Here is a 26,855-nt window from a genome sequence, read left to right on the forward strand (position 1 = left end):
AAATGAACTGCATCCTAATTGTAATTTTGGCAACTGAAATATATATCTAGCTTAGCTAAACTTTCAAATGTTACAGGCATGTTCTTCTTCTTTTTTCTTCAAAAAATGTTATCTCTAATACAGATTAATTTGTTTCTTCCCTATTCTATAACTCTTGAAGCTGTGTTAAAAGACAGTGTTCTGACATTTTATTACACTTTATCAGTTCATCAAGCTATCAGAAATTGTTAGATTTACCCTGATATCAATAGTGTCAGACATTTGTAGACACTGAGAGCAGGTTGTTTTGCTAAGTAGGATCTTGTATATAAATTGAGATGCCGAGAGCCTTCATGTGCTTTAGAAATTAAATAATTGAATATACTAAAGGTTGCATTGTGATTTCCTCTTTATTATTATTTATTACACATGATGATACAAGCTAACCATTAAAAATGCAAATAGGCTTAATTGTGATTATGATCTTTAAATTAGTATTTTGAGGTGTTGATTGCTTTGTTTTTAGCTGAAAATTTTCAAATCATAGAAGTGACTTTGTTTACTGTACATTTAAAGTTTATTCACAGATTAAGCTTATTTGAAGTATGATCGGCAGAGACTTAAAGGTTGTCAAAGCAAAATTTATACAAGTGTTTGAAGCACCAGGGAGTACAAAAATTCAGGGCAGTGTCAAGTTGTTATATATAAAGTGAAAAGAAAACTTTCATTGCCAGTCCTATCATAATGTTAATTGGCGTAGTGGCATATTGTGATTAATATGTAATATTAGGTGTTTTTTATTTTGTTTTTAGCACAGGTCCATTATTCATGGTGCTACACATAAATTTTGTCTGCAGTCCTAGCTTGATCATATATCTCACTGCATAGGCAGTGTCCCATCAAATTATATTTACAGTTACACAAAGCAGAGTTGAGAAATTGAACACTTTAAATTTAATTTCAAGAGATACTGTATGTAACATAATTCAGACAAGTGGCTCTGAGGCTAAGGATCTGCACTGGTATCTGGAAGGTTGCTGGTTCAAATCCCATTACTGTCAGAAGGGATCCTACTCTTTTGGCCCTTTGAGCAATGCCTTTAACCTGAATATTGCTGCAAACTTCCCCTTGGGGATTAATACAGTGTACCAAATACCAAAGTTCAAATTAATCCAATGAAATCAAATGTGACACCTGTAGGGGGAAGTCAACTTGGGTAAGCCACGTGTTTAGTGGTCATCATTTTGCACAGCTGGTGTCCTCTTTTCTCCAGCAAAAAAACAGTCATTAGAAGCTCTTACTGATTTACTTTCCACCTTGTGATTTTCCAGCTTTTTGTATTTTATATCCAGTCCCACAGTATCACACTTTACATTTTGAAGTCCATAATTGTAGCAAAATATGGTTACGTGTGAGTGACCATCAATATCTAAGGTTCACTCCAACATCTTATTCTAAAATCAACAAAGGTAGTTTGGCCATATTAACAGTGGTAATTTGTACCCCTTTGTGATACCAAGAAGAAAAACAGATATAGAAAGCTTGTAATTATCGTCTCACTTCTTAGAAAAGTACCCGACCAAAATGAGAAAGATAATAGAGCTCATGACCCAAATGGTGTTTTAATCAGCTAGCTATGCAATTTTGTTGCCATCGTTTGAGATGCCACATAACCTTTTTGAAAAAGTCTGTCATTCCAAACTATGGAATCAAAAGAACACATTATCATGGAATGGAAGCAACTTTTCAAGGCCCAGTATGATGACTAGGATGCAGACGCGTAATTTTTGTTGCTTAGACTTGCATTGATCTCTTACCTACTCACCCTTGTTAAGATGTAAATATTACAGGACATATTGCATTTAAAATGTACTTTCAAAATTAATGGAAAGCATGTAGTTTACATTTTAAATCACATGTTTAATATTCAAGCTAGAAGAAAGCTGCCACGCTTCAACCAGAATGTTCACATTGCTGCCATGAACAGCTAAAAAAAAACCCTAGTTAACTGCATGTCATGGCATTAGGAAACCTCTGAGGAACATTTTAACTCAGGCTGGTGTTGGGTGTTTGTAGCTGAAGCATTTGTATTTGTCATCTCTTTGTTGCTTGCTTTGAGTCTACTGCTTTGCTGTCACTCTATCAGCTATTGATTTAATTGTTCAGATGTAGTATCAGTCTATTATTTCCTGCAGTGAACTCCATGAAGAAGTAATAAGGGAGTAAAAGAACTATGAAATACTGACGCAACACAGGAACAATGATAGGCTATGTAAGAGAAGTATGCAGGTTGGGGAGACTTGTGTAAGATCTTTGGTCTGAAGTTAAGAAACCATCATAAGAAGGAAAAAGCAATGTAAAAGTAAACCTAAAACCAATGAAAAAGATTATATGTATGTTTTTTTTTTGGTGAAACCAGGTTTCAGTGTTATTTTTTACGTTAATGTTTTATTTTTGATATTCAGTTATCGGTTTGTCCTTACTTACAGTATTTCATGTACTACCTTTTATAACAAAGTATCGGGAGGTGATTTACAAAACTCAAAGTCTTTGTTTTATGGTGCATATTAAATGTGCTTGTTTTGCACAACTACAGTACCAGAATTGAAACAGACAAAACTTGTTATATTCATTATCTGCTTAATGCTTTAGGATTTCTTTTGTTGCTTGTTTAATCTCTATTCTCTTCTACCTTCTAGCCATCTTTTGGTGACAGCCACGCACATGTACTGCTTACGTGAGATTCCCTCTCGAAAGGGATTTGCTTATATCCAGTCACGGCAGGCACTTAACTCAGTAGTGAAGATCACATCAAAGAAAAAACATCCTGAACTGATTACATTCAAATATGGGAACAGCAGTGCTTCTGGTGTGGAGGTGCTGGCCGTGGAAAGGTAATGTCAGTCATGATACAGGCTGTCATGTGTTACTTCCTGATGGAGTTTGCTTGTTTCCCAATTTGTGTGGGTTTTCTAAGGGGTTTTCATCCCACAACTCCAAAGACATATATGTTACATAAATTTGTGATTCCAAATTGTCCCCGATGTGAGTGTATGTGTGTGGGGTTGCAATGAACTGATATGTTCCCTGTCTTGTGTCTAGGGCTTCAGGAATTGGCTCTGCCCCCTTGTGACCATTAATATAATTAAAAGGATCAGAGAATGTGATGTGAAGTACACTACTGCCATTCCCAATTGTATCCATTTCAGTTATTCTTTCTCTACTGAATTATTACTCTGGGAGGGCAGGGCACATGTCCTTATCCCTTCCTTTTATACTCTAATTTACATATTTGACATAATGAATGGTTGAAGATCCTTATACAAATTGTACTATTAATAATAAAATCTCTCTATTATAAAAAAAAACCTTGAAAGTGAGATGAGACATGATCTTCTCGGAAGACACTTAAAAGACCAAGTCTCATGTTTAAGGTCCCCGCAAGACGCTCTGTGGCCAGTCACTTTTGTCTCGCGGGGACCTTAAACATGAGACTTGGTGTAGAGAGATTGTCCCAGGATCGTCTCATGGGGACGTGGAACATGAGATTCTTGCAAGTCACGCACTACTTACAACCATTTTCAAATAAGACCATGGTCATCAAAACTCTCAGTAGTGTAAAGGCTTTTAGCAGACTCAGATCCTGTGCTCACAGCTCATATAAAGCATATAAGGACAATACGTACTAGATGAAACGTCAACGACTAAGTGAAGAAGAAAGAACAGTGCGGAGAATAGAAACCCAAAAACGTTGGAAACAAAAAAATGCAAATAAGAAAAATAATAATCTATGTGCAAATTCAAAAAATAAGGAAAGTAATAATCAGTCCGGAACAAGTGGAACTGAAAAAAAGGCACGTCCAATCAGGCTCAGAAATAAAAGACAAAGAGTAAATTTCAAAAAGGTTAGGGCGAGAAACATACAGAGCAGATAAGAGATTATGAAAGCAGTGGAATTCGAAAGGCTCAAAAAAAAACGATGGCGCTATACACATGAAGAGAAAGCTAAAGAATATCCATCCATTATCCAACCCACTATATCCTAACTACAGGGTCACGTGGGGTATGCTGGAGCCAATCCCAGCCAACACAGGGCGCAAGGCAGGAAACAAACCCCGGGCAGGGCGCCAGCCCACCGCAGGCTAAAGAATATGAAAGCAGTAAAATTCAAAAGTATCAAAAAAAGGATAGTAAAGATCACATTAGTGCAAACAAACGGAAATTCTTATTTGAAAAAAGGGAAAATAATCGTCTCGGACCAGGTGTAATTGAAAAATTAGCAGGACAAAGCGAGGTCAGAAATAAAAGACAAAGAATAGAAAACAAAGTAAAACGTCATAAAGAGGTTCAAAAAGGAGGGGGCGAAACACATGCACAGCAGGTTAGAGATAATGAAAACAGTGGAATTCAAAAGTCGCAAAAAAATGTAGGTGTGATACATGTGCAGAGCAAGTTAGAAAATATAAAAGCAGAAAAATTCGAAAGTATCAAAAAAAAGATAGTAAAGAGCACATTGGCGCTAACAAAGAGAAATTATTACTCGGTGAAATAACAGAAAGGCGAATAGAGATCGAATATTTGGATATAGGTGATATGTCAGAAGTATGGAAATATTGTAAGGAATCATAATTCAATGCGACCTTGAAGAAAAGGTAATTCCAAATATTGTTTTTACTGAAGCTTTAAAGTAAAAGTGCAAATAATGAAATTGAAACAATTCCAAAAAAAAAAGCTTTTAAAATTGTATATTTGATTAACCAAACACGGAGGTTGGTGAGTGAAGCGAGCAGGGGGCAGAGCCCCCAGTATAAAGATAAAATAAACTAGATAGCATAAAGCACCATTTCTAAAATCTTACTAAATATACTTAAGTAATAGTTATTCAGCACCTGTATTGCCTGTGTGAAGAGGCGGTTGCCCCCCAAACAGCCAACATACAGTGGGGGAAATAAGTATTTAATCCCCTGCTGAATTTGTAAGTTTGCTCACTTACAAAGCAATTAACAGTCTCTAATCTGTATGGTAATTTCATTTTAATGGAGAAAGACAGATTATCTACCAAAAATCGTGAAAAAAACACATTACATAAAAGTTATAAATTGATTTGGACGTCATTGAGAAAAAGAAGTATTTGATCCCCTACAACCCAGCCAGAATTCCAACCTCTCCACCATCATGAGCAAGACCAAAGAGCTATCAAAGGACATCAGGGACAAAATTGTAGACCTGCACAAGGCTGGAATGGGCTACAAGACCATCAACAAGAAGATTGATGAGAATGTGACAACTGTTGGTGTGATTATTTGGAAAAGATAGAAATATAAAATGACCATCAATCGCCCTCAGTCTAGAGCGCCATGCAAGATCTTGACTCATGGGGTAAGGATGGAAAAGGTGAGGGATCAGCTCAAAACTACCAAAATGGAGCTTGTTAATGATCTGAAGGCAGCTGGGACCGTAGTCACCAAGAACACCATTGGTAACACTTACACCTCTCATTAGGAAATGGTCAGATTCAGGTCTTGATCACTCCACAGTCAAGAAAAGCTTAATTTGTGATGACCTGGAGATGCATTTTAATAGCAATGGAAATGACAGATGCTGAGTAAGGCCATGTGTTTATGAGAGGTTATGAGAGAACATTAAGGCACAAAGAGGCATGAGCTTGTAAAGGTGACCCAGTAAAGTCTTGAAAAACTTACTTGAAGATGTTAAGGAAATCATGGTATCCTCAGTGATACATCTCTCTATTATAATAAAAAAAGCCTTGGGTCGATATGTGATCTTTTCAGAAGACACTTTGATGTCCCGCGAGACAAGGCAGTGAGACAAAAGGACAGCTGCTGTACAGGCTTTTAAATGATCGACACGCAGCAGCAGAAAGCCAGCAGCTGGTCCGTTCACATCTCCTTAACGTATGTTCAGCGCCATTCACAACGCGAATGGCAGAGACACGAAGTGGCTAGAGCGTAGCTCGCCCCGGGTTAGAGGTGTAATTTCATTGCTGTTAGTGATATCAATAAAAGTGATGACTGCAGAGGTAATTGAGAAATTGAAAAGAGTAGGAATTTAAGAAGTGGATAGTATAAAGTCACTGTGGAAGAAGGCAGCCTGTAGTACAAATTTGGAATGACCAAGGTTGTCCGTGACTGCATTGCAGATGTGGTAAAGAGGTACTACCATCAATGCACCACTTCTAACAAGTGTTTTTATTAAAAGTGCAATAGTGGGATCCATTCTGTAGTGCAACCTTTTGTGTGTAAGGCTGATGCTGGATCTTGTTGTAGTAAATTTAAAATTTAGATATCCCCATTTGAGCTAGAATGGTAAAAGCAGGGATGATCTACTTTTTACCTTATGTGATAACTGGAAATGAAATTGCAAACTTGATGGTAGTGATATATCTATGCACTGAGGTTGTGCCTATATAGCATCACTAAAGTGACTCTTTCTTTATTCTTTGTCCAGGTATTTGATACCAAATGCAGGAGAAGCCACAAAAGCTATTAAACAGCAAATTGTGAAGGTCCTGGATGCCCTGGAGAGCTGATAGATGGAGGGATGCCATATATAGCAAAACTGCTAATCTTTTAAGGACCAATGGCAGACCGCATTGCATAATGGATTGAAACTGCCAAGGGAATCACCATTCCCACTCCTTTCCAACCTATAAGAAGAACACTTCTGCCTGCCTGCTGCCCAGAGAGGTTTGGAGTTCCAGTGTTGCAGGAAACCGTTGTGGTGGGAAGTTGGATATAAAGTTATATGAATTACTCTTTTGCTTTAAAAAAAAAAAAAAGTTTTTTTTTTTTTTTTTTTTAGGTCTTTGGATGAACTTGAAAGATGCAGCATATTGAAATGGTCATTTTAAAACTTTCTCAGTATGGCATCTAACAATTTCAAAATGATATACAAACTGCTCAGTAAGGGTCTCAGGCAAAATTGCTTTTTGCAAATCTGATCCCTGTCTTAACTTCTTCATAGAAGGGTCTGTCCCAGACTAGTGTAGTTTGAAACATTAACACATAGTTTAGTCTCAATTAGGAGCTTTTGAATGGTGGTATAATTCAAACAGCACTGCTCTAACTAATAATGATTGCAGTGCAAATCATGGACCTGTTCATAAATGACATAGCCTGACCGATGGAGCATTTTTCTTTGCTACTGGTCATTTGCACTTGAGCAGAAGGTTGCCGCTTCTTCCAGCTCAGCTATCCTTCACATGGAATTATTTGTTCATTTAATTATGCTTTCATTGATCTATTTATCATTAATTTTGACAAAGTACATCTGGTCAAATACACGCCAAATGTGAACATATATATATATATATGTGTGTGTGTGTGTTTGTGTGTACTTTTCTTCATTAGACAGTTTAGGAGACCCTTTTGATTAATTAGCTACCTTATGCTGTGTGGCTCTTATGGTTAGAACCACAGCCATGTAGGGGATACAAATAACCAAAAAACCTTTTTTTAGATTTTGCCGTTCAGATTTACTTGATGGGCCTAAAACCTACTCTTTTCGTGTAATGCTTGCTGGCCGCACATTATGGTGGGAAGTTTAACACGGAGCTTTGGGTATGATTTCAGGTGTCTGAGTTTTGCAGAATGTGCATTAAATAAAAGAACGTTGCAAACAATTCCATAAGACAGCAGGAGGGTCTTATGTGACCATTTGAAGGTGTTTAGATTTTGCATTGTGTGATATTTTTTTTAAGTGAATAATATTAGAGGTGCCATCTAATTAACAAAGACTCGATGGATTTTTTTCTGTTTTAATGAGACATGACCCAAAGTTAATATCTGCAGTTTTTTCTTCTTTTGACAAGCCTGCATGGCTCATGCAGTGCTCCATTTTTTTTTTTTTAGACCTGTGGAAGCTGTGCACGAGTATGGAAGCTCCTGTGGAGCACAGAGGTGTTACTCAGCACAGTATTTATTCTGTTGTCCAGTATTCAAGTCCTGTAGCTGCTCCTAAGTCTCCCATCGCCAACCTAAATTATGCTCCTTTATTATGTGATCAGTTTGATTGCCGGCAGTAGACTTGTTTCTATATAAGGGGTGATGATTACATTAAATGTATATATGATGCAGTATAATTTTACTTCAAGAAATTTTCTTACTTCCAAAATAAAAAATAAGTGTTATTATCATTTTTGCACCATGTGAGAAAAGTAATGTTTCATGGTGCTGGCCTTTCCTAGTGGTTCATCACAAAGTGTGTGCACTTGACATGTGACAAGAAACACTACAGGAAATGTGCCCATGCACTCCTCCGTCTGGCTGTGTGCCTCCTGCTGAAATAGCATGGGGGGAGGTTCTGGGTGGACCACTACAGGCTTTTTTGGCAGCCTTCCTTTACTATGCAAACCACAAGAAGAACAGCAGCTTCCTTGGTCCTGCATGGGAGGGTGCCACTTGAAGTGCTTGAAGATGTCACTAATAAGTTCAAGGACGCTGCAGTGAAATGAAGTTTCAAATTGACCTCATTAATATGCTTCAGCTTTTCTAACCTCACAAATTTATTTGTAGAGAAAACGTGGATTTGTGTTAACTGCACCTTAATTTTTGGAAATTTTCTTTATTTTAATAAACTATCGATGAAACATCTGGTTTATTTTCATGTTTGAGAATTATTGCACCCATTTTTTTTTTGGGATTATTGTGTCGTTTTAGGACACTTTTTTTGACAGAGAAAGAGAGGCCAAAAATATCATGCAATGTCTTACTATTTTGGAGATTTTCAGTTGTTTCTAAGGTATATTCAGTTAACTGCAGAGGCTCTTGTTTTTTAAAATGTAAAAAGGCATGTGAGGTTCAACGCTAATTTAAGACAGTAGAGTGTTCAGTATTACCAGTTGCAGATCCATTGGAAAGCATTACAGAAACATGCAGAGTTGTTTTCAGCATTGTTACATCCTTGTCTCTGTCTTTGCCAGCTCACTTTTTTCTTAGCTCTCTCTCCAAAAAAACACTTGTGAAAGGTCCCTAGGATACATCTCCAGCAAAAATCCAAAGCACTAAATGTCTTGTTTTGATCAAGGACAGCTGAAGTAGTAGCTTTTCTGGGTAGTCAGAGTGGTTTGACTATTTCCTCACTGCATTACAGCGGACCCTGTGGAAGAACCTTGTTTTGGATGTATTTGCCCACTATATGTACTAAATATACACATTGTTGGAATTGCCCAAGGAGCTTTTTCTATAAATGTACTCTTAACCAATGCAGATTTTGTAATGTTATGATATATTGGACATTAAAGTACCTACTATAATTCTGTGACATAATTTGCTAGTTAACCTTTAGTTATAGTGAATTGTTTTGTTAAAGTTAGAAATGGGGAAATCCACTTGTATAATCTCTTTATACACAAAATAGTACAATCATGATAATGACTAAAACATTTTAACATAAAATTCAGACTAACACACATGGATATACAAACATTGCCAAAAATAATTTTGTTAATATAAAACATGTGGTGCTGAGAGTCCTAAAAGGGAGGGCTGAAAAAACTTACTGCAATAAAAAGTTAAATATCATGCAGGGTTTGCTCTCAGGAATTGTGTAGCTGGACTTTTTTGGGGCAGTTTTAAGCTATTAATAAATACACAAAACCCTAAAGGCCAAAAAGAGTCCACTATGTCTCTATCAGCTATTAAGAGAATGGACCAATATTTTAAAAGAACGGGTGATGTTGTTAAAGGATCTGGAAAGCTGCCTCATGGCGGGATAAGCACCATCTGAAATGTATGGTTCTCAAAGAATGAAAATAAAACCCTGTGAAAAGTGTCAGAAGAATTCAAGACCTCAAATGACAAGACTTTATCTAGAAGGAAAATTACAAGAAGGTTTCTCTTGCTGGATTTGTGTCTATAAGATGTGTTGAAAAGCTACTACTGTCACAGAAAAACACCAAAGACAAAATAGAATTTTTTTTCCAGATCAAGAAAAGTTTGAGGTAGATTTGTGTGGAGTGATGAATCACAATGGTGTACATTGATTCTTCAGAGAGACGTCTTTAAAGATCTAAACAGAAATATGGTAGTGAATGCATCTAAACCAAAGTCAAGTATGATCAGCAGAGATTGAGCTACTCATTTTTCGGTGAGAACTTTGTGATATCTTATTAAGAAAGGCAAATACTTAGCCCAACCCACTATATTCTTTGACAAACCAATGTTTTGTGCACCAAGATCATGGCTGACCTTCATCCAATAAGAGTGGCAGTACATTCCCAATCTAGGTAATGTGCAAGTAGCAAACTGACTTGAATTTACAAGAACATGGGCACAATTTAAGTTTGGGCAATAAAACCCACACTCTTGCAACACTTCCCACAAGAAACTCCCAGATTACCTCCAACTGATAAAATTTAGACAGGGTGGCCAATCTCCAACCACTCTTCAGTCCTCTACGAAAGGTAAAAAAATCTGTAAATCTGTTAAGTGGCCAAAAAAGGTCTGTATTCCTTTTGCTGCATTGCTGGTTCAACTCTTCTCACATCTGACACACCAATTCCTTGGTAAATAAAAAAACATCCTCTTATCCCTTTGCTTTCTAGCCTGATCTTGTCCACCGCTGTAGTTTGACCATTATAAAGCTTGGCCAAGGCCACAGTGCTGCTGGCTGCAAATATAGATCCAACCCCACCAAACATTTCTGCCACTTTATCTTTAAAATACAGCATACCTGCAAGGTTCAAGAGGTATTCAGAATGATCCTACCACATTCCAGTAATGTCCCCTTTCACGGTCAACATTTCCCTTAACATCCTGAGATGTTAAATGACTTACCAGAGTCTCTTTAGAGACACCCAAAAATCCTCCATGACTTGCTCTAGTGCAGCAAGTTTCTGGTCAGACTTTTTGGAGAACTGTGAGGTTGCTGTTGAAAAGCTACATTGTCCATGCAAAAAGCAATTAACTAAAGATGAGCTCTACCTTTTTGTGAAAATATAACAAAATGAAATGTATTTAATGTGTATTGCAAATCTTCATAAATAATTCAGCCACAAATACTGACCAGGTTATTCTTCTGTTATATTATCGATTGAGTTAAAAGGTCAGTTTTGGATTACCACTCAAAAGAATTCTAGTGACCCTGTTATCTCCAAATTGTCCCACTTTACAGGGCATTCCCTTCAAATTTTTGACTGATAATCTTCTATTTCCAATAGCGTGTGAGTTCTGTACAATCTCAGTCTTAACTCTTAATGTCAACTAAGATGCTGGTCATTGCACAGATTTGTATCTGCTAGTAGAGTCTCTGCAAGCTTCAAGCTATTTTCTTTTATGAGGAGACCTGCTCAAAATTGTATGTTAGGGGTGGCCAGCTTCGAACTTGGAGAGCCACAGTGGCTACAGGTTTTCATTCTAACCACTTTCTTAATTAGTGGTTAGTTTTTTCTACTAATTAACTTTGTTTAATTTATTTGCTATTTAAGACTCAGACCCTTTAAATCAGGGCTGAGCAGCGTCAGTCCTGGAGGGATGTGGTAGCTTCCGGTTTTTGTTCCAACCCAATTGCTTCATGAGAAATCATTCATTGCTGATGGAGCACGTAATGCTCAAGTGACATTTTTGTGCATCATTTTAGTTGTCTCACTCGTTAGTGTTTTGAACCCTTAATTGCTTATTTTAGTCTCAACTGCTGATTATTAGCAATAAAATGCAAATGACAAATGAACCGGCAGTGCTACATGTCCCTTGTCTCCATTTCCACCCGTATGTATTCATCATTCACTATTTAGTTTAATTAATTACTTAGAAGGAAAATGAAGAACTGAAAATCAAATCACTTGGATTATTAGAAAGGAATAAAAAACTATGGTTTAAGAATGAACTGACATGGTAGAGTTAAAACACTAACAAGCCATGAAATTAAATAAGATCTGTTATTGGTGCGGATTGGCTTCTAATAAAGCAACTGGGTTGGAACAAAAACCTGCAGCCGCTGTGGCTCTGTGCAGTCAGAGTTGGCCAACCTTGCCATTAGTGCCACCAAATGACAATGCCAGGCACGCAGCAGGCTTGCAAAACCTTGGAAACCAATTCTGTTGTACAATCACAAAACTAAACTTTGATAAAATTTTCTTTTAAGCTCCCTGTCATACTAGAGTTTACTTCCTACTACAAGACTTATGGGGCACTGCCCACATTAACAGCAAAAGGAGAAAAGAAATTGCAAAGTCTGCCTAGCAGCATATAAAGTCCTGAAAGTGAGGCTCAAATTCACAAAGAAGGATGGCAACCTAAGCTGCGTATCTTGTATACTCCTTACTTCTGTCTGATCACGGATGCTTAAAACTGGGTATGTGAACATTTTTTTCTTGTTTATTCAGTCATTGAGAGGTTTAAAGAATGGAAAAAAACAAATTAACAATGCTATCCATCTGTCATTATGTCAGGTAGTAATAACATTAACACTGTCCATTCCTTTCATTGCTTGACTCCCACTGATCCCTGTGCACAGTCAAGATGTGATCATGAAGTTCAATACTTCAACTTGTCCACTGACCCAGTCGCAACATCACTGCTCATCCCTATCTTCTTCACCTTGAACCTAAATCTCTTACATTGTAAACAATCATTTTACCTCTCACCCTTCCATTTGTCACTCCTGTTCTCAAAAACCTGTCCCTGTAACTACACACCTATCTCTAACCTTCCTTTTCTATCAAAGACTCTTTAGAAGGTAGTGGGCTCTCAAATACAGGCACATATGTCTAATAATAGTAATCTACGTGAGCCCTTCCAAACAGATTTCCACACCCATTACGGTACAGAAACAGTTCTTCTTTGAGTTTTAAATGACCTCTGCTGACTCTGGTCAATATTCTCCTCCTCCTCATTGATCCTAATGCTGCTTTGAATACGGTTAATCACAACCCTCCCCTCTGCAGTATCCTCTTGGAATTTGTGATACTGCTTTAGCCTGGTTCAGGCTCTACTGTACTGACAAGATATATTTCATTTATATTGGGGCAACGTAAGTATCATACTGCTCCAGTTTCTCAAGGAGTTTCACAAGGCTGTGTTATATCCTCTTTTGTTTAGCATACACTTGCTTCCCTGAGCTGTATTATCCATTAGCATGATTTGCGGTTACATTTTTAGGCAGATGACACCTGACTACAAGGGTTATGTGGTAAAATACGGTAAAAAAAAAGAAAGCAAGTTAAACACCATTTTTTTGGAAAGAATCGCTTCAAACGTCTGTAGAAGGTAAACAACGTGTCGCTTCTGGCTGAAAATTGGCTTGACCTAGTTTGACACTTGCTAGCTGTGACATCACCAAATGAACTGTAGTGCCATCTTATAGAAATTTAGCAAACTTGCCAAACAACCCTCTCAGCGCCCAAACCACTGGTCCCCTTCCACCTTCTTGATAAACACACTGAAGTATATTAAGCTATGAAAGGCACCTAATTTTCTTGTTAAACTCTGGGGCCCGACCTCCTGATCGCTTCGCTCGCCCACCCCGGTGTTTTGTTATCCAGATTTACAATTTAAAGAGATTGTTATTTTCATGGGAATTGTTACATACTCTTTCGATTCTATGTTGCATCGCTTCTCCACGATCATAAATATACACCTTACCGAACTGTGGTTTCTTCAAAATTAATTAAACTTGTCGTAGCTTTAATTGTTGCAGGACCTCAGATTCTCATAGCATATGGTCCATTATTGTGTAAATCTATATTTTAAGCATTGAATGATGCAATCACGAAAAGATTATTGTAGACTCTGATTTTTTCCCTGTAGTGTTTGTGGATTTGACTTTCACCAAACAACAAATCTTTTAATTCTCGCAGAGACGCCACTTCATTGGGAGAAAACACTACTTTTCCCCGATGGCAGCATGAATTAGACAATCTACAAGTCGCCGACTTAAACTTTAAAGCCTTACAATATCTACATACTTCTGACATATCACTTATGTCCATATATTCAATCTCTTTTTGCTGTTCCGTTATTTCATCAAGTAATAATTTCCATTTTTTTGTGCCAATGTGATCTTTACTTTCCTTTTATTAATACTTTCGAATTTTACTACTTTCATAATCTGTAACTTGCTCTGCATGTGTATCATTTTTGAACGTCTTTATGAAGTCTTTTATTTCTGACCCCAATTGGACCTACGAGGTTTTCAATTCCACTTGGTCCGGGCCTATTATTACTTTCCTTATTTTCAGAATTTGCACATACAGTAGCTGCTCTTTCTTCTTCGTTTAGTCATTGACATGCCATCTAGAACATATAAGATTTTTAAGAGCTGGAAGCACATGAAGTGTGTCTGCCAAAAGCATTCCAACAGCTGAGAAGTTAGACGTCCGTGATCTTGTTTTAAATTGTTTGTAAGTAGGGCGTGACGTGCAAAAGTGACCATCTCACAGGTCTTGCTTCCAAAGGTTGTAAAGTCTAGTCTCATGGGACGGCAAAATGTCTTTCCAAGAAGATCACGTCTCAACCTAAGATTTTTTTATTATAATCGAGAGATAAGAATAAGACAGAGGTCATGTTGATAGGGTCCAAGGATGCCCTTTCAAAAAGTCAGTGAGTTTTCTCTCAATTTAGGTGGTATGAGGGGGAGTCAAGCTAAAATTAAAAAATGGGATTTATCAGAAAATGGAACGAACCTTAACAAGACTGATAATGTCATTTCTCAATGTATTCTCCACCCTTCTAAATGCACTTGCACCACCTCCCTGGAAGTGCATAGATTCCAGCAGAATAAAATGTTTTGTCTTGTCCTCGCATTTTCTAACTTTAGCTTGAGTACAGTTTATAATCTTGGCGTCATTTTTGATTCCACTCTTTTTCCAGACACTCATTCATCCTTTAACTAAAGCTGTGTTCAATCATCTACTGTACATAATGTCTGTTTCTGGCTGCTCTTCACTTACTGTCCATGATGTAGAGATCGTAATTCATGCTTTTGTTACCTGTCATCTGAATTACTGATGTGCTGGAGCTGAATTATGAATAGTTATTTGTCTGGCATCTATGCCAAGGCCAAGATCCTAAGAGGGACTAGAGATGCTTGTTTTTAAAACTTAATTCTTACATAATGGTAGGAAGGCGCAGGAGAAATACAAGTGACTGAAAATTCATTGAGTGACTCCATTTAACTGCCTTGCTTTTCTTTAGAGATGACATTCTGTTTTTGCTCCCATAAGCCCTGACTTTGGTGTGAGTTGCCACCAGGATGCAAAAGTCCCAGATGAATCTTTTTCACTCTGTTGGACAGTGGTCCAAAAAAATTGGAATTATAAAAGCACTTTGTTAACATGATGATCAGGGGCGAAACCGGTAAGATAAGTACAATCTGCAAACAACATTAATACATCAATAACTTAAGTCACCGTCACAAAGTTAAAAAAATCTCTATATTAAAGGCTCACAGAGGGAGCTGGAGCTTAATTGGAAAAGAAAAAGGAGAGGTTTATAAATAGCAAATAATACTTTGTATCCCCTGTATTTACCTGGGCTTAAAGGCAGTACACCACAAATTTCGTCTTTTTAGGCTTGTTGGACGGTGTAAGCCAATAATGCTTGTAATGTGATTGCTGCATCTTGAACTTAAAGCTGCGTTTCCACCGAGGGTCTAGTCCTGTATACTCCAAATTATGCTGATTTGCACTACTTTTTTAAGTGGTTACAGTACTTTTATATTGTTTTTGGACAGCCATCCCATAACTGTTGCAGAACTTAACTGGGCCTGTCTGACTTTCCTTTTGTTTCCCTTTTTCTTGTCAGCCACTTCCCAGTCCGTTGATCTTGCATTATGGTATAAACTGCTTAAACTGAAATCTTACAGGAGTTCCTGTGAGCCATCAGCCATAATGCCTTGGATCAGTTGAACCTACTCAAAAAATTACCAGTGATCAACGAAGAGCCTGAATTTGATGTAACGGTGACCAAACCAGAAGGTTCTGCTGCCTGCCATGTTCGTTACTAAACGTCTGTGTTGTTTGATGCATGCAGTGCTGTATTCACCACTATGCATTAAATAAACATATAGTACTTGTTTTTTCATTTTGCTATCAATACAAGTAAACAACTCAAGTGGAGTTATTTTTTACTACAAGCGGATGTTCATACGTTTTCACAAGGTCAGATTTTTTTTTAAAGACTTTGTGATGATCCGAGAGCATAAATTATTATATTCCTATCAAACAAAAACTGTCTTTAAAGATTCAAATTGGAGCATAAAGTTAGGTTACCTTGCAGGCAGACATACTTCAGCGTTTGAAGAAATTTAACTTATCACTTCAGGAAACACATAAAACAATATTTCACCATTCTAACAAAATGGATCCAAATTAGAAAATTAAACTTTGGATATGACAAATTAAAATCAACTCCTTTGATAACTTCAAAACTTAACTGACCAAATGACTGAGTTGGAAAAGAGAAATGAAGATCACAATGTTAACCAACTAAAACTGTGATCAAATATTTACAAAATGTCATTAGTTAAATTTGAAATCAGGTCTGAAGAAGGATTTTGTGAGTTCTGGGTTCATTTAATCTCAATGAACAAAGAATGGTCTGTCTACCAATAAAGAAGGTATTATGTAAAAACCTGAAGACTAGTTTACATCTTGATAAACTATGCAAAAAAAAAAAGCAGATGTATACCTTTAAGTCAATAAACATTTTAAGATCATATTCCAGTTTGCATCCACATGCTTATGTGAAAGCAGATTTTTGACTGTCACTGCAATGAAAATAAAACAAAATATGACACCCGCTTTAAGACTATTTTTAACAACCCTTACACCATATATTGATGATTTGTATCATACAATGACAGCACATCCTTCTCATTTACATGTATGCGTCCTGTAACATTAACGTCTTCGTTCGCATCATTTAGGATTAACATAGTCTATAAACATTTTCGTAATTAAGATATACCTCACAACTGCTTATTGTATAACTTATGTATTAATATTTTTGAATTTTAATAGCGACTAGCAAAATACCCGCGCTTCGCAGCGGAGAAGTAATGTGTTAAAGAAGTTATGAAAAAGAAAAGGAAACATCTTAAAAATAACGTAACATGATTGACAATGTAATTGTTTTGTCACTGTTATAAGTGTCGCTGTGATACATATACATAGCAAAATACATATAATATATAGCAAAAAGTCGTGTGTTAAAGAAGTTATGAAAAAGAAAAGGAAACATTTTAAAAATAATGTAACATGATTGTCAAAGTAATTGTTTTGTGTATTTGGCGGCAGCGTCACAAAGTTGTTTTCGTCTAGCTGCATCAGAAAATGTACCACGACGATATATATACGGTAATCCCTCCTCGATCGCGGGGGTTGCGTTCCAGAACCCGCCACGATAGGTGAAAATCCGCAAAGTAGAAACCACATGTTTCTATGGTTATTTTTATATATTTTAAGCCCTTATAAACTCTCCCACACTGTTTATAAATATTCCCAGAGTTATACAGCATAATCCATTTGTATTCTCTTAGATATTAGGTAAGATTCATTGAAATTATGTATATAAACACACTGTTTATATACAGTAAAACCTAAATATTATTTTAAAGATATTGAGTGTCTCCGATATCACGTTACAGCCATTACGATAGACATGCCACCAGCAATAAATACGCATACAATGCAACAAAAATAGTATACAGTAAATGTGTGTACAGTGACACTAAACGTACGTACATGTACTAAGTACAGTGTACTGTAAGTAGAAAATTAATTATGGTTACTCACCAACAATGACACGATGACTTGTCCGATAACAGTGAGTTTTATTTTACTGCACAACAAAGGAGAGCGTTACAGCCCTTAAAGGAGCCACTTCAGGCGATTGTGTAGCACTGCCGTTATTCTTCTTCAATTCAAATCCCTAAAGCAGATTCCATCCAGACTACTGCCTTATTACATCCACTTACAACTTGTTTTGCACCCTGGTTAAAAGGACACTGCGGCCGTAGATCTTATATTCCTTTCCTACTTTTTAAATAAAAGAATCGTAGCCTTCAACAAATCCAAAACGTTTACCTTTTCGGCAATCGTTAACATCTTCCGTTTGCGCTTGGGCACGGCCCCTGAAGCAGTAGCAGATCGTTTTGGAGCCATAATGAAGGGCTTGACTATGCACAAAGATAAACACAAAAGAGCACAACTCTTTACACAGCGAAACACGTTGATACTGAATGAGCGAGACGAGACTTCCTGGTTAACACTGCATTCAGCACGCAGGAACTTAACTGCGTGCTCTGATTGGTTAGCTTCTCAGTCATCCGCCAATAGCGTCCCTTGTATGAAATCAACTGGGCAAACCAACTGAGGAAGCATGTACAGGAAGTAAAAGACACATTGTCCGCAGAACCAGAAGCAGCGAAAAATCCAGCGTTATATATTTAGTTATGCTTTCATATAAAATCAGCGATAGAGCGAAACCGCGAAAGTCAAAGCGAGATATAGCGAGGGATTACTGTATATATATATATACTGTCACACACGTGTGACTAGGGGCGAGCTGAAGGGACCAAGTGAAGATAATTACCCGCCAGGCCAGGGGGTGGCGGGGTGCTCTAAACCTTTCTCTGTTATTTCTGCAGATCAAATACGGGAAGATCTACCTGATCTCACGTCACTTCCTGTTCCGGCACCCAGACTGACGTCACTTCCTGTCCCAGCACCCATGCTGACGTCACTTCCGGGTTACAAGATATAAAAGCCTCCGTCTTGGCTACCTAAAACAGTTCAGTGTGGAACTCGAAAAAACAATATTCTCTGTCACCGACATAATCCTTTGCAGCTAGGAATAATATATGGGTGGCTGCCCCAACCTTTTGAAAGTGTTGAGACTCGTTCTTTTACAATACATATATACATATCTATATACATATCTACATATACACATAGGTATGTATATATATATATATATATATATATATATATATATATATATATATCATCATATATACACACATACATACACGCACACAAATTATATATATGTGTGTGTGTGTATATATAATGCAGATAGGTGTGTGTATGTGTGTATATATATATGTATGTATGTGTCTATATGTGTGTGTATAGCTTTGGTCACTGAGTGCAAGGGAAAAATAATAAAATTTAGTCTAAGTTATTAAACAGTAAAACATTAACGCTTTAAGAAGTAAAGCTACATTGAGCATTACAGGAGTGGTTTCGGGTAAACTACATTTTAAAGACATTGTAACACAACAGGTAAGTAGTACTAACAGCAGCTAAAATGTATATTGATGATCTCTCAGTAGTACATCCCTTTTGAAAGGTGCTACACGACGGCTGTGGTATAGAAATTACATTTTCTATGTGAACGTCCAAATTTCTGCCTCTGGTAATGTGCCTTACCAGTATTACCAGCAATTAAAGAAAATTAGTTTTGTGTCCTCTGCAGTGTTAAGAGAGAAAGGCTTTGGTTTAGGATAAAAGGAAAAAAGGTGTGAAGAAAGGAAAGTTGCGGTTTTTTTTATATAGTGTAGAGAGAGGTCTTCGCTGACGATATGAGCGTCGCGGTGTGTCTCGTGTAGACTGGAGAGACGGCCCTACCATTAACTGTCCGGGATGGCACTGTCAGTCCTCCACTCTTGTGCGTGTCTTCATAATCCGACCTGACGACCTCATAATCGTATACGTGTAAAAGAAAGTGTGAAGCACCTTAATATTAGTTTGCCGCGGTCTAGAAATGGGATCCCGTGTTTACAGTTGTCTGGGCTATAGCTCATGGGAAGGGGGGAAAAAGCCGGCTGCCCGACTTTTGTAGTATTTTTGCAGTGCAGGAAACGCCACTTTTTGCAGACACATTTACTTTCACTTAAGGCAGAAGCGCAGTCAGCGTCTCAAAGGCCGGCACAGCTACGCACGTGCGCGCGGACTGCCCGACTTTTGTAGTATTTTTGCAGTGCAGGAAACGCCACTTTTTGCAGACACGTTCACGTGAGCAAAACTCTCCGCGCTCTTAAGAGGTCTTGCTTTCTCTGCGTACTGTGTTAATAGTCAGTTCACGTGAGCCACTCGGAGTACATTCTGAGCTGTGCCTGTGCTATCTCGTGCGATCTTGCAATGTCCACGGCGTTATTTAATGTTAGCTAAGACCAGGCACTTAAAAGTTTCTCGCTACAGCAATTTTAACTCCGTTACAAAGTGATCCAAAGTCTTATTTATACCTCGTTGTCTTCTCATTAAACTTGTATCTCACGAATAAAGTATTCGGCGTTTTTCTTCAGCGCTCTTTGGGGGCTCTTCCTTCTTTTCTACATACTGCGGTCACAGTCAGTTTATGTGATTACGTGGGAGGCATGATGATGTCACACGCAGCTCCGCCCCCCCAAGGCCATCGGGCTAATGTCCATTACATTATATGGAGAAAAATAGGTTCCAGTTATGACCGTTACGTGTAGAATTTCGAAATGAAACCTGCCCAACTTTTATAAGTAAGCTGTAAGGAATGAGCCTGCCAAATTTCAGCCTTGACCTACACGGAGAATTAGTGATGAGTGAGTGAGTGAGTGAGTGAGGGCTTTGCCTTTTATTAGTATAGATTCCTTTAATTAGTGACATAACGCGGCCCCAGATTCAGTTCCTATGTTATTGTTGTCGTGCGTATGGATCACAGTGAAATTCTCACTTTTTTATTTTATTGAATTAATTAAAAGCAAGTAAAATTCCATACAAACAAGTCAAACTTAAAAAAAGAAATTCTTACTTTCATATGGTAATCAACATGCACTCTATAGCGCCAAGATCACCAAGTGTGAAATATCTTGGCCCGAAACCTCTGTCTTTCATATATGAATTAACCACCGAACCCAGAAGTTAGAATTGCAACGTCGTGTGACGGCAGCTGATAATTAAAACTGCTGGGCGTATGATAGTGGGGCTCAAGCTGTCGAGAACAATAAGTGAGGTCAAGGATTACTGGTACAGGAACTAGCAATTTGAGCAGTGTTTTTCTGTGTGCATTCATTTAAACGCTTATAAAGCTTAAATTATGTATTAGTCAAGTAGAAACAAAAAATATATCTTGTATTTGTTTATGTATTAAATATTATAACTACCCGGAGTCAGCAGTTACTCCTGCATCTTCCAGCCTCCAAAATATCGCCACAGTTTCGCGGACCTGGCAGGAAACAGCCAGGGACAAAGGCGAATGCAAATGAGTAGCCAAAGGTCGCTGTGGGCGTGGCAAGCCGCCAGGAACTCCATTAAAAACATCTCTGACCGGCAGGATGGTGGAATTAAAACCACGAGAAAAGTGGTGTTGACACATTGGTTCCTGTTAAAAGAGTAGAAGAGGAAATGAAATTTATTGAAAAAAAAAAAAAACTACTGCAAAGCATGCAATTAGAAATTAAGTAGAAGGGAGAAGACATCGGGACCTGTGTATATCAAAAATATTGCAGTTGTGGCTGCGTACTGAAAGATTAACGAGTTGCAGTAAGCACAAACTGATTGCCGATTGCGACTCAGACGCATATTGTCCCCATGGGACCCTTCAGTTTCGTGGGAAATACATGAGTAGACATCTCTCGAAGCCGCTCTCATCGCGGTTAAATAATCGGGCGTTGCTGTAGCCGTGAGCTTTCTTTTTGTATGAACTCTTTGCATCCTTTTACTAAGGAGTGGCTTCCGTCTGGCAACTGTACCATACAGGCCTGATTGGTGGATTTCTGCAGAGATGGTTGTCTTTCTGGAAGGTTCTCCTCTCTCCACAGAGGACCTCTGGAGCGCTGACAGAGTGACCATCGGGTTCTTGGTCACCTCCCTGACTAAGGCCCTTCTCCCCCGATCGCTCAGTTTAGATGGCCGGCCAGCTCTAGGAAGAGTTTTCAAACTTCTTCCACTTACAGATGATGGAGGCCACTGTGCTCATTGGGACCTTCAAAGCAGCAGAAATTTTTCTGTAACCTTCCTAAGATTTGTGCCTCGAGACAATTCCTTTGACTTCATGCTTGGTTTGTGCTCTGACATGAACTGTCAACTGTGGGACCTTATATAGACAGGTGTGTGCCTTTCCAAATCATGTCCAATCAACTGAATTTACCACATGTGGACTCCAATGAAGCTGCAGAAACATCTCAAGGATGATCAGGGGAAACAGGATCCACCTGAGCTCAATTCTGAGCTTCATGGCAAAGGCTGTGAATACTTATGTACATGTAGTACTGGGCGATATGACGATATGTATTGTGGGGACGATAGAAAAGTGTCTATCGTCCTATTTCTTTTCTATCGTTTCTATCGTTTCTAACCTAATTTTATCAATTACTAAATACAATATTGCATTAAATAGGCTATGACAAATGTATGATAATGTCTTGTCGCTATGCAATGCATACTCTACCCTTTATATAAGTGATAATCAAGAATAAAAATGAACTTTTTCGCAAAGAAACTCCGTCTTGTGGTTTTGCGACAAGACGCTTTACGTTGTTGCGACATGCTTTACGCTAGTTAACTCGTGAGTGCTTAAAGATGGAGACGCAAGAGGTTAAAGATGAATGCCCGGAGTCGCAACAAACTGAAACTGCTATGCAGGCAGCAGCCCAAGAAGTACAAATACCGAAACGTGGGGGTACGTCAGTGATTTGGTTGCATTTTGGCTTCAAGAGCTCTGACACGGAGCAGAAGACAGTCATGTGCAAACTCTGCCAAAAGATTGTTTCCGCGCCCGACGCTAACACAACAAACCTCTTTTACCACTTGAAGAGGTCCACGAAAAGAATACGGTGAGAATCGAAGAAATGCGACGTAAAGAAAGTTGTGAAACAGCCCGGGCAAGTGGCGATAAAAAATATAGCCAGCCTAAAATTAAAGAGTCTTTCATAAAAAGCACACCGTTTGAAAAAACGTCCCAGCGCCATAAAGAAATCACATGTGCCATCTTGCATTACATTTGTAAAGGCATGACCCCCGTGTATGCAGTTGAGAAGGGTAGCTTCCGAGACCTCGTCAAAGTCCTTGACCCGAGGTACGTTATGCCCAGTCGTAAGCACTTCAGTAAAGTCGAGTTGCCTCGCTTATATAACGCATGCCCGGCCCAAGTAGAGAAGGATGTTCGCAGTGTGGTCCATTATGCTTTGACAACTGACCTGTGGACGAGCAGAGCTACGCAGCCCTACATGAGCGTAACCATCCATTACATCAGCAAAGGCTGGATCCTCTGTGCTCGCTGTTTACAGACTGCGTACTTTCCAGATGACCACACGGGAGCCATGATAGCCCAAGGTGCGTTACTCGTGCAGTAATTTGTATGAGGTACTTTTAGTTTACTGTACTGTCATTTTTACTGTAGTAATTCCAAGAAAGACCCCCTAATAAAGTATTTATCTATCTATAAATTTGACAGTCATTTTTTCTACTTTTACAAAGTAGCCTTTTATGTTTGCACTTTTATTCATGGCTAATGCCTTAAACAGTGTTATGTTCAACTCTGATATTTACTTTTGATACTTTATTTGGGTTTGCAAACTTTGCACTACAAGGTTGAAAAATGTTTTGTGTTTATTTTTTATAATTGAGTGCTTTTCTGCTCAGAAACTTGAAAGGGGTTGTGCACTTTAATTTATTTATTTTTTTAATAAAGTTTATTTTGATAATACTATTTAAATAACTATGATGTGGATAAAAAAATGTGAAGGCTACTGTAGCTCTACCTCCACCACATCTGTTGTCAGTTGATACATTTATATTGCTAAACTAAAATGTATTTTTCTCATTTGTGACAGTTCAGTTAAATGTCACTTCAAAATAAAGTTGCAAAAAAAAGTATGCAATGATATTTTTGTCAAACTTTTCAGAGAATAACTGAAAACGTACTTTATTGTGGGTGGTATATTGTGATATATATCGTTATTGTGATATAAAATAATCCATATCGTGATATATGATTTTTCCATATCGCCCAGCACTATGTACATGTGATTTCTCAATTTTTTTATTTTTAATAAATTTACAAAAACATCAAGTAAACTTTTTTTACGTTGTCATTATGGGGGTGTTGTGTGTAGAATTCTGAGGAAAAAAAATTAATTTAATCCATTTTGGAATAAGGCTGTAACATAACAAAATGTGGAAAAAGATGCGCTGTGAATACTTTCCGGATGCACTGTATTTATATATGTCTATGTACGATGCTGCTGGTCATGTGGCGTTTAGTAATTCTATGTTTAAGAGATAAGGTGGAAGTCCTTTGTTCATAGTGTTTTCAGCACAGGACTTGGTTAAAAAAACACTGACAGAGTGAGTTAAACGGGTGTGTGCCAGCCGTCAAATTGAGGGTTTTTTTTTTTTTTTCTCAACAAACTGCATCTTTCAGGAAGCATTAACGCAGTGGTGCATTACACTTGAAGCTAACATTAAAACACAATTCAATTTGAATTCCCCGCCATACTTTTATATAATTGAAACATTAAATTTTAACAAAAAACATGGGATTTGGAACCAGTGGAGTTTTAATTTTTCTGCGTATTTTTAAATATGCTTAATATGTTCCACAAGTAGCACTCGGTTCAAATAAAGGGTCACCATATTTGCAGGTCTTGAGAAGTAATGGAGTTTAGCAGCTGAGCATTTTACCACATGCATGCATAATGCATTTATTGCAACTCAAACACCCATTTAATGTTTTTCATCAATTTTTGTGAGAGGAACTGGTACTGCCATTTTGATTTCTTTTTGAGTCTTTTGACTCTCTGAAAGCAATCTTGTTTTGGTATCCATCATGCCTTTATTCTGAGATTTAAGATTAAATAATAACTTGGATTTGTCACTTGCTCAAGATGTAGCCAGGTATTTACTATCAGTTATAATCTTGACTATATCATACTCCCAAAAAATATCGTAATGTGTAAATATAAAGTTACGTGCTATTCTTGTGGGGTATCAGACTATAGTCCATGTATATAATAAGTCTTTTCTTGGCCCGTATTTATAAAATGTTATAGTTCAATGGTACCCGCATTTAAACATTTGTATGGAGACTGTTAACAGAGTAAAATTAATTTGAACAGACAGTGCATATTACCTGGTTATTAACAAAATGTAATTTCCATAATTTCCTCCCACAATAAAATGTGCGGAGTGTTAGTTAATTTTTTGAATTACAAAACCGATCTATAATTAAGTTTACCAAAATAAATCTATTAACAAAGCCAATCTGGACATTCTTGCTTTATCTTGCAGTATATTGATATTTAACCTCGTAATTATATAAAGATATTAAGACAGTTTGTAATCAGTATAAACAGAGCACGTGTTAAGCTTTAATCGCCTTTCCTTTCGAAGCTCTCTCTCCAATGATATAAAATAATTATTGCAATAACAACACGGACTTGTTATACAATTACCTAATTTAAACGTGTCGCCAATTAATAACAACACACCTTTGTACTGGACAAATACAAATTCCTGTTTTAACTGTGTAACCCATCATTTTTCTAAGGAATCTATAATATTTTAGGGGGTGTATCAAGTTTACCACAGAATTAAATTTGTGTACCCGCATCGGACTGGGTAAACGTCACATGCAATCAATATGTGAAATATGAATTCCTTTTGTAACTTGTGCGAATAAGCAGCAGGCTGTGAGCTAGCAAGTAGATGCGTGCAGTTGGCTAACTAATGTCATTTCTTTTTACTACACATAGCGCTGGTGCTTCGCGGATCCAACGACCTGGGCTCGAATGTATAGCCTGCTTCCATAAACTTGCCAGTATCAATTTCGTTGAAATGCAAGTAAAACATCAAACTCTTAGCGAAATGCACGTTTTCAGAAAATGATGTACAGTCGCACGCGATACTATTCGATGCTCATCTAAATGCACGTTGCGCACACGCAATATTAGTTGTGCGACCCAGAAGTAAATGTTGCGCAGGTATGTGGTGGGCACCATAGTGAGCACGAGATAGAAGTAAGTTGTACGCACCAAATTGTTTCCCACAAAGAAAAATTACACCATATCCCCTCGAGGGCTCCATATATGTGTGCAGACTGACAGCTGTAAACATAAAGTATGTAACCAAACCATCCCACTCTTTTACAAAGTAAACCCCCATACACGTCTGCTTTTTATATCACTTAATTATACGAGCTGGAAGTGATGTCAAATTGAAGCGCCAATGTCTTGGTATAGTCGTAATTGGGTAGTCCCAAAGCTTACATTTCAAATCTTTTATTCTAACATTGACTCGTTAAAGCATTTCGCTCGTATGTTAAAGTATTCCGTATATACGTGAAAACATCCCGTACGTACGAAATAAAGGTCATTCCATATTTTGTTTTCCCACTGTGCTGCAAGGACCTTCGTTCCTAATTGGGCTTGTGAGCGGACCGCGGCCCTCGGCGAAAACACGCGCTGTGACGCTCCGCCTACTGCCAGATCACGCTGTTGTGTCTCAAAGTGTTCCCTGATGGATGTGTGCGACTGGGCTGGTGCGTTTGTCAAGGGATTGTCCCTGCCCTGCGCCCAGTTCTTGCTGGGGTACGCCATTTGTTACAACTCTAGATAAGCAGGTTTAGAAACTGAGTGGAGGTTTTCAAATTAAACATAAAACAAACATTTTTGGTAAAAGTATGGGTGAATGAAATAGTAAACGAGCGGCTAGATCATCCGGGGTTCTCCGTAGATTTTATATAGTAATCTTCAATGCTGTCGGTGTTACGTCACAGTCTAAATACAGCGTGCAGTCTAGCTTTGGTAAAGCGTTCAAGTATTCAGCTTAACAAGTAGTTTCAAAAGTCACATCACGGACAACCTCTGTGGCTGCAGGTTTTCATTTCTCATCGCTGCTAAACACACACGCGTCAGCATTAAATTTTAAACCCTAATAAAAACGG

General features: G+C 37.9%; 1 protein-coding gene across 2 annotated transcripts in view; it reads left to right on the forward strand.

Annotated features, from left to right (window-relative positions):
- tbc1d23 (TBC1 domain family, member 23) overlaps positions 1-6,793 on the forward strand; it is a 120,482-nt gene extending 113,689 nt beyond the window's left edge. For both annotated transcript variants that reach the window (XM_039744997.1, XM_039744998.1), the window contains 2 exons: positions 2,679-2,873; positions 6,448-6,793. In XM_039744997.1, the coding sequence (XP_039600931.1) occupies positions 2,679-2,873; positions 6,448-6,529 (277 nt within the window). In that variant the 3' untranslated portion in view covers positions 6,530-6,793. The remainder of the gene's footprint in view (positions 1-2,678; positions 2,874-6,447) is intronic.
- The last annotated feature ends 20,062 nt before the right edge of the window (positions 6,794-26,855 follow it).

Source organism: Polypterus senegalus, chromosome 2 (genome assembly GCF_016835505.1).
Source record: "Polypterus senegalus isolate Bchr_013 chromosome 2, ASM1683550v1, whole genome shotgun sequence".
Taxonomy (NCBI): Eukaryota; Metazoa; Chordata; class Cladistia; order Polypteriformes; family Polypteridae; genus Polypterus; species Polypterus senegalus.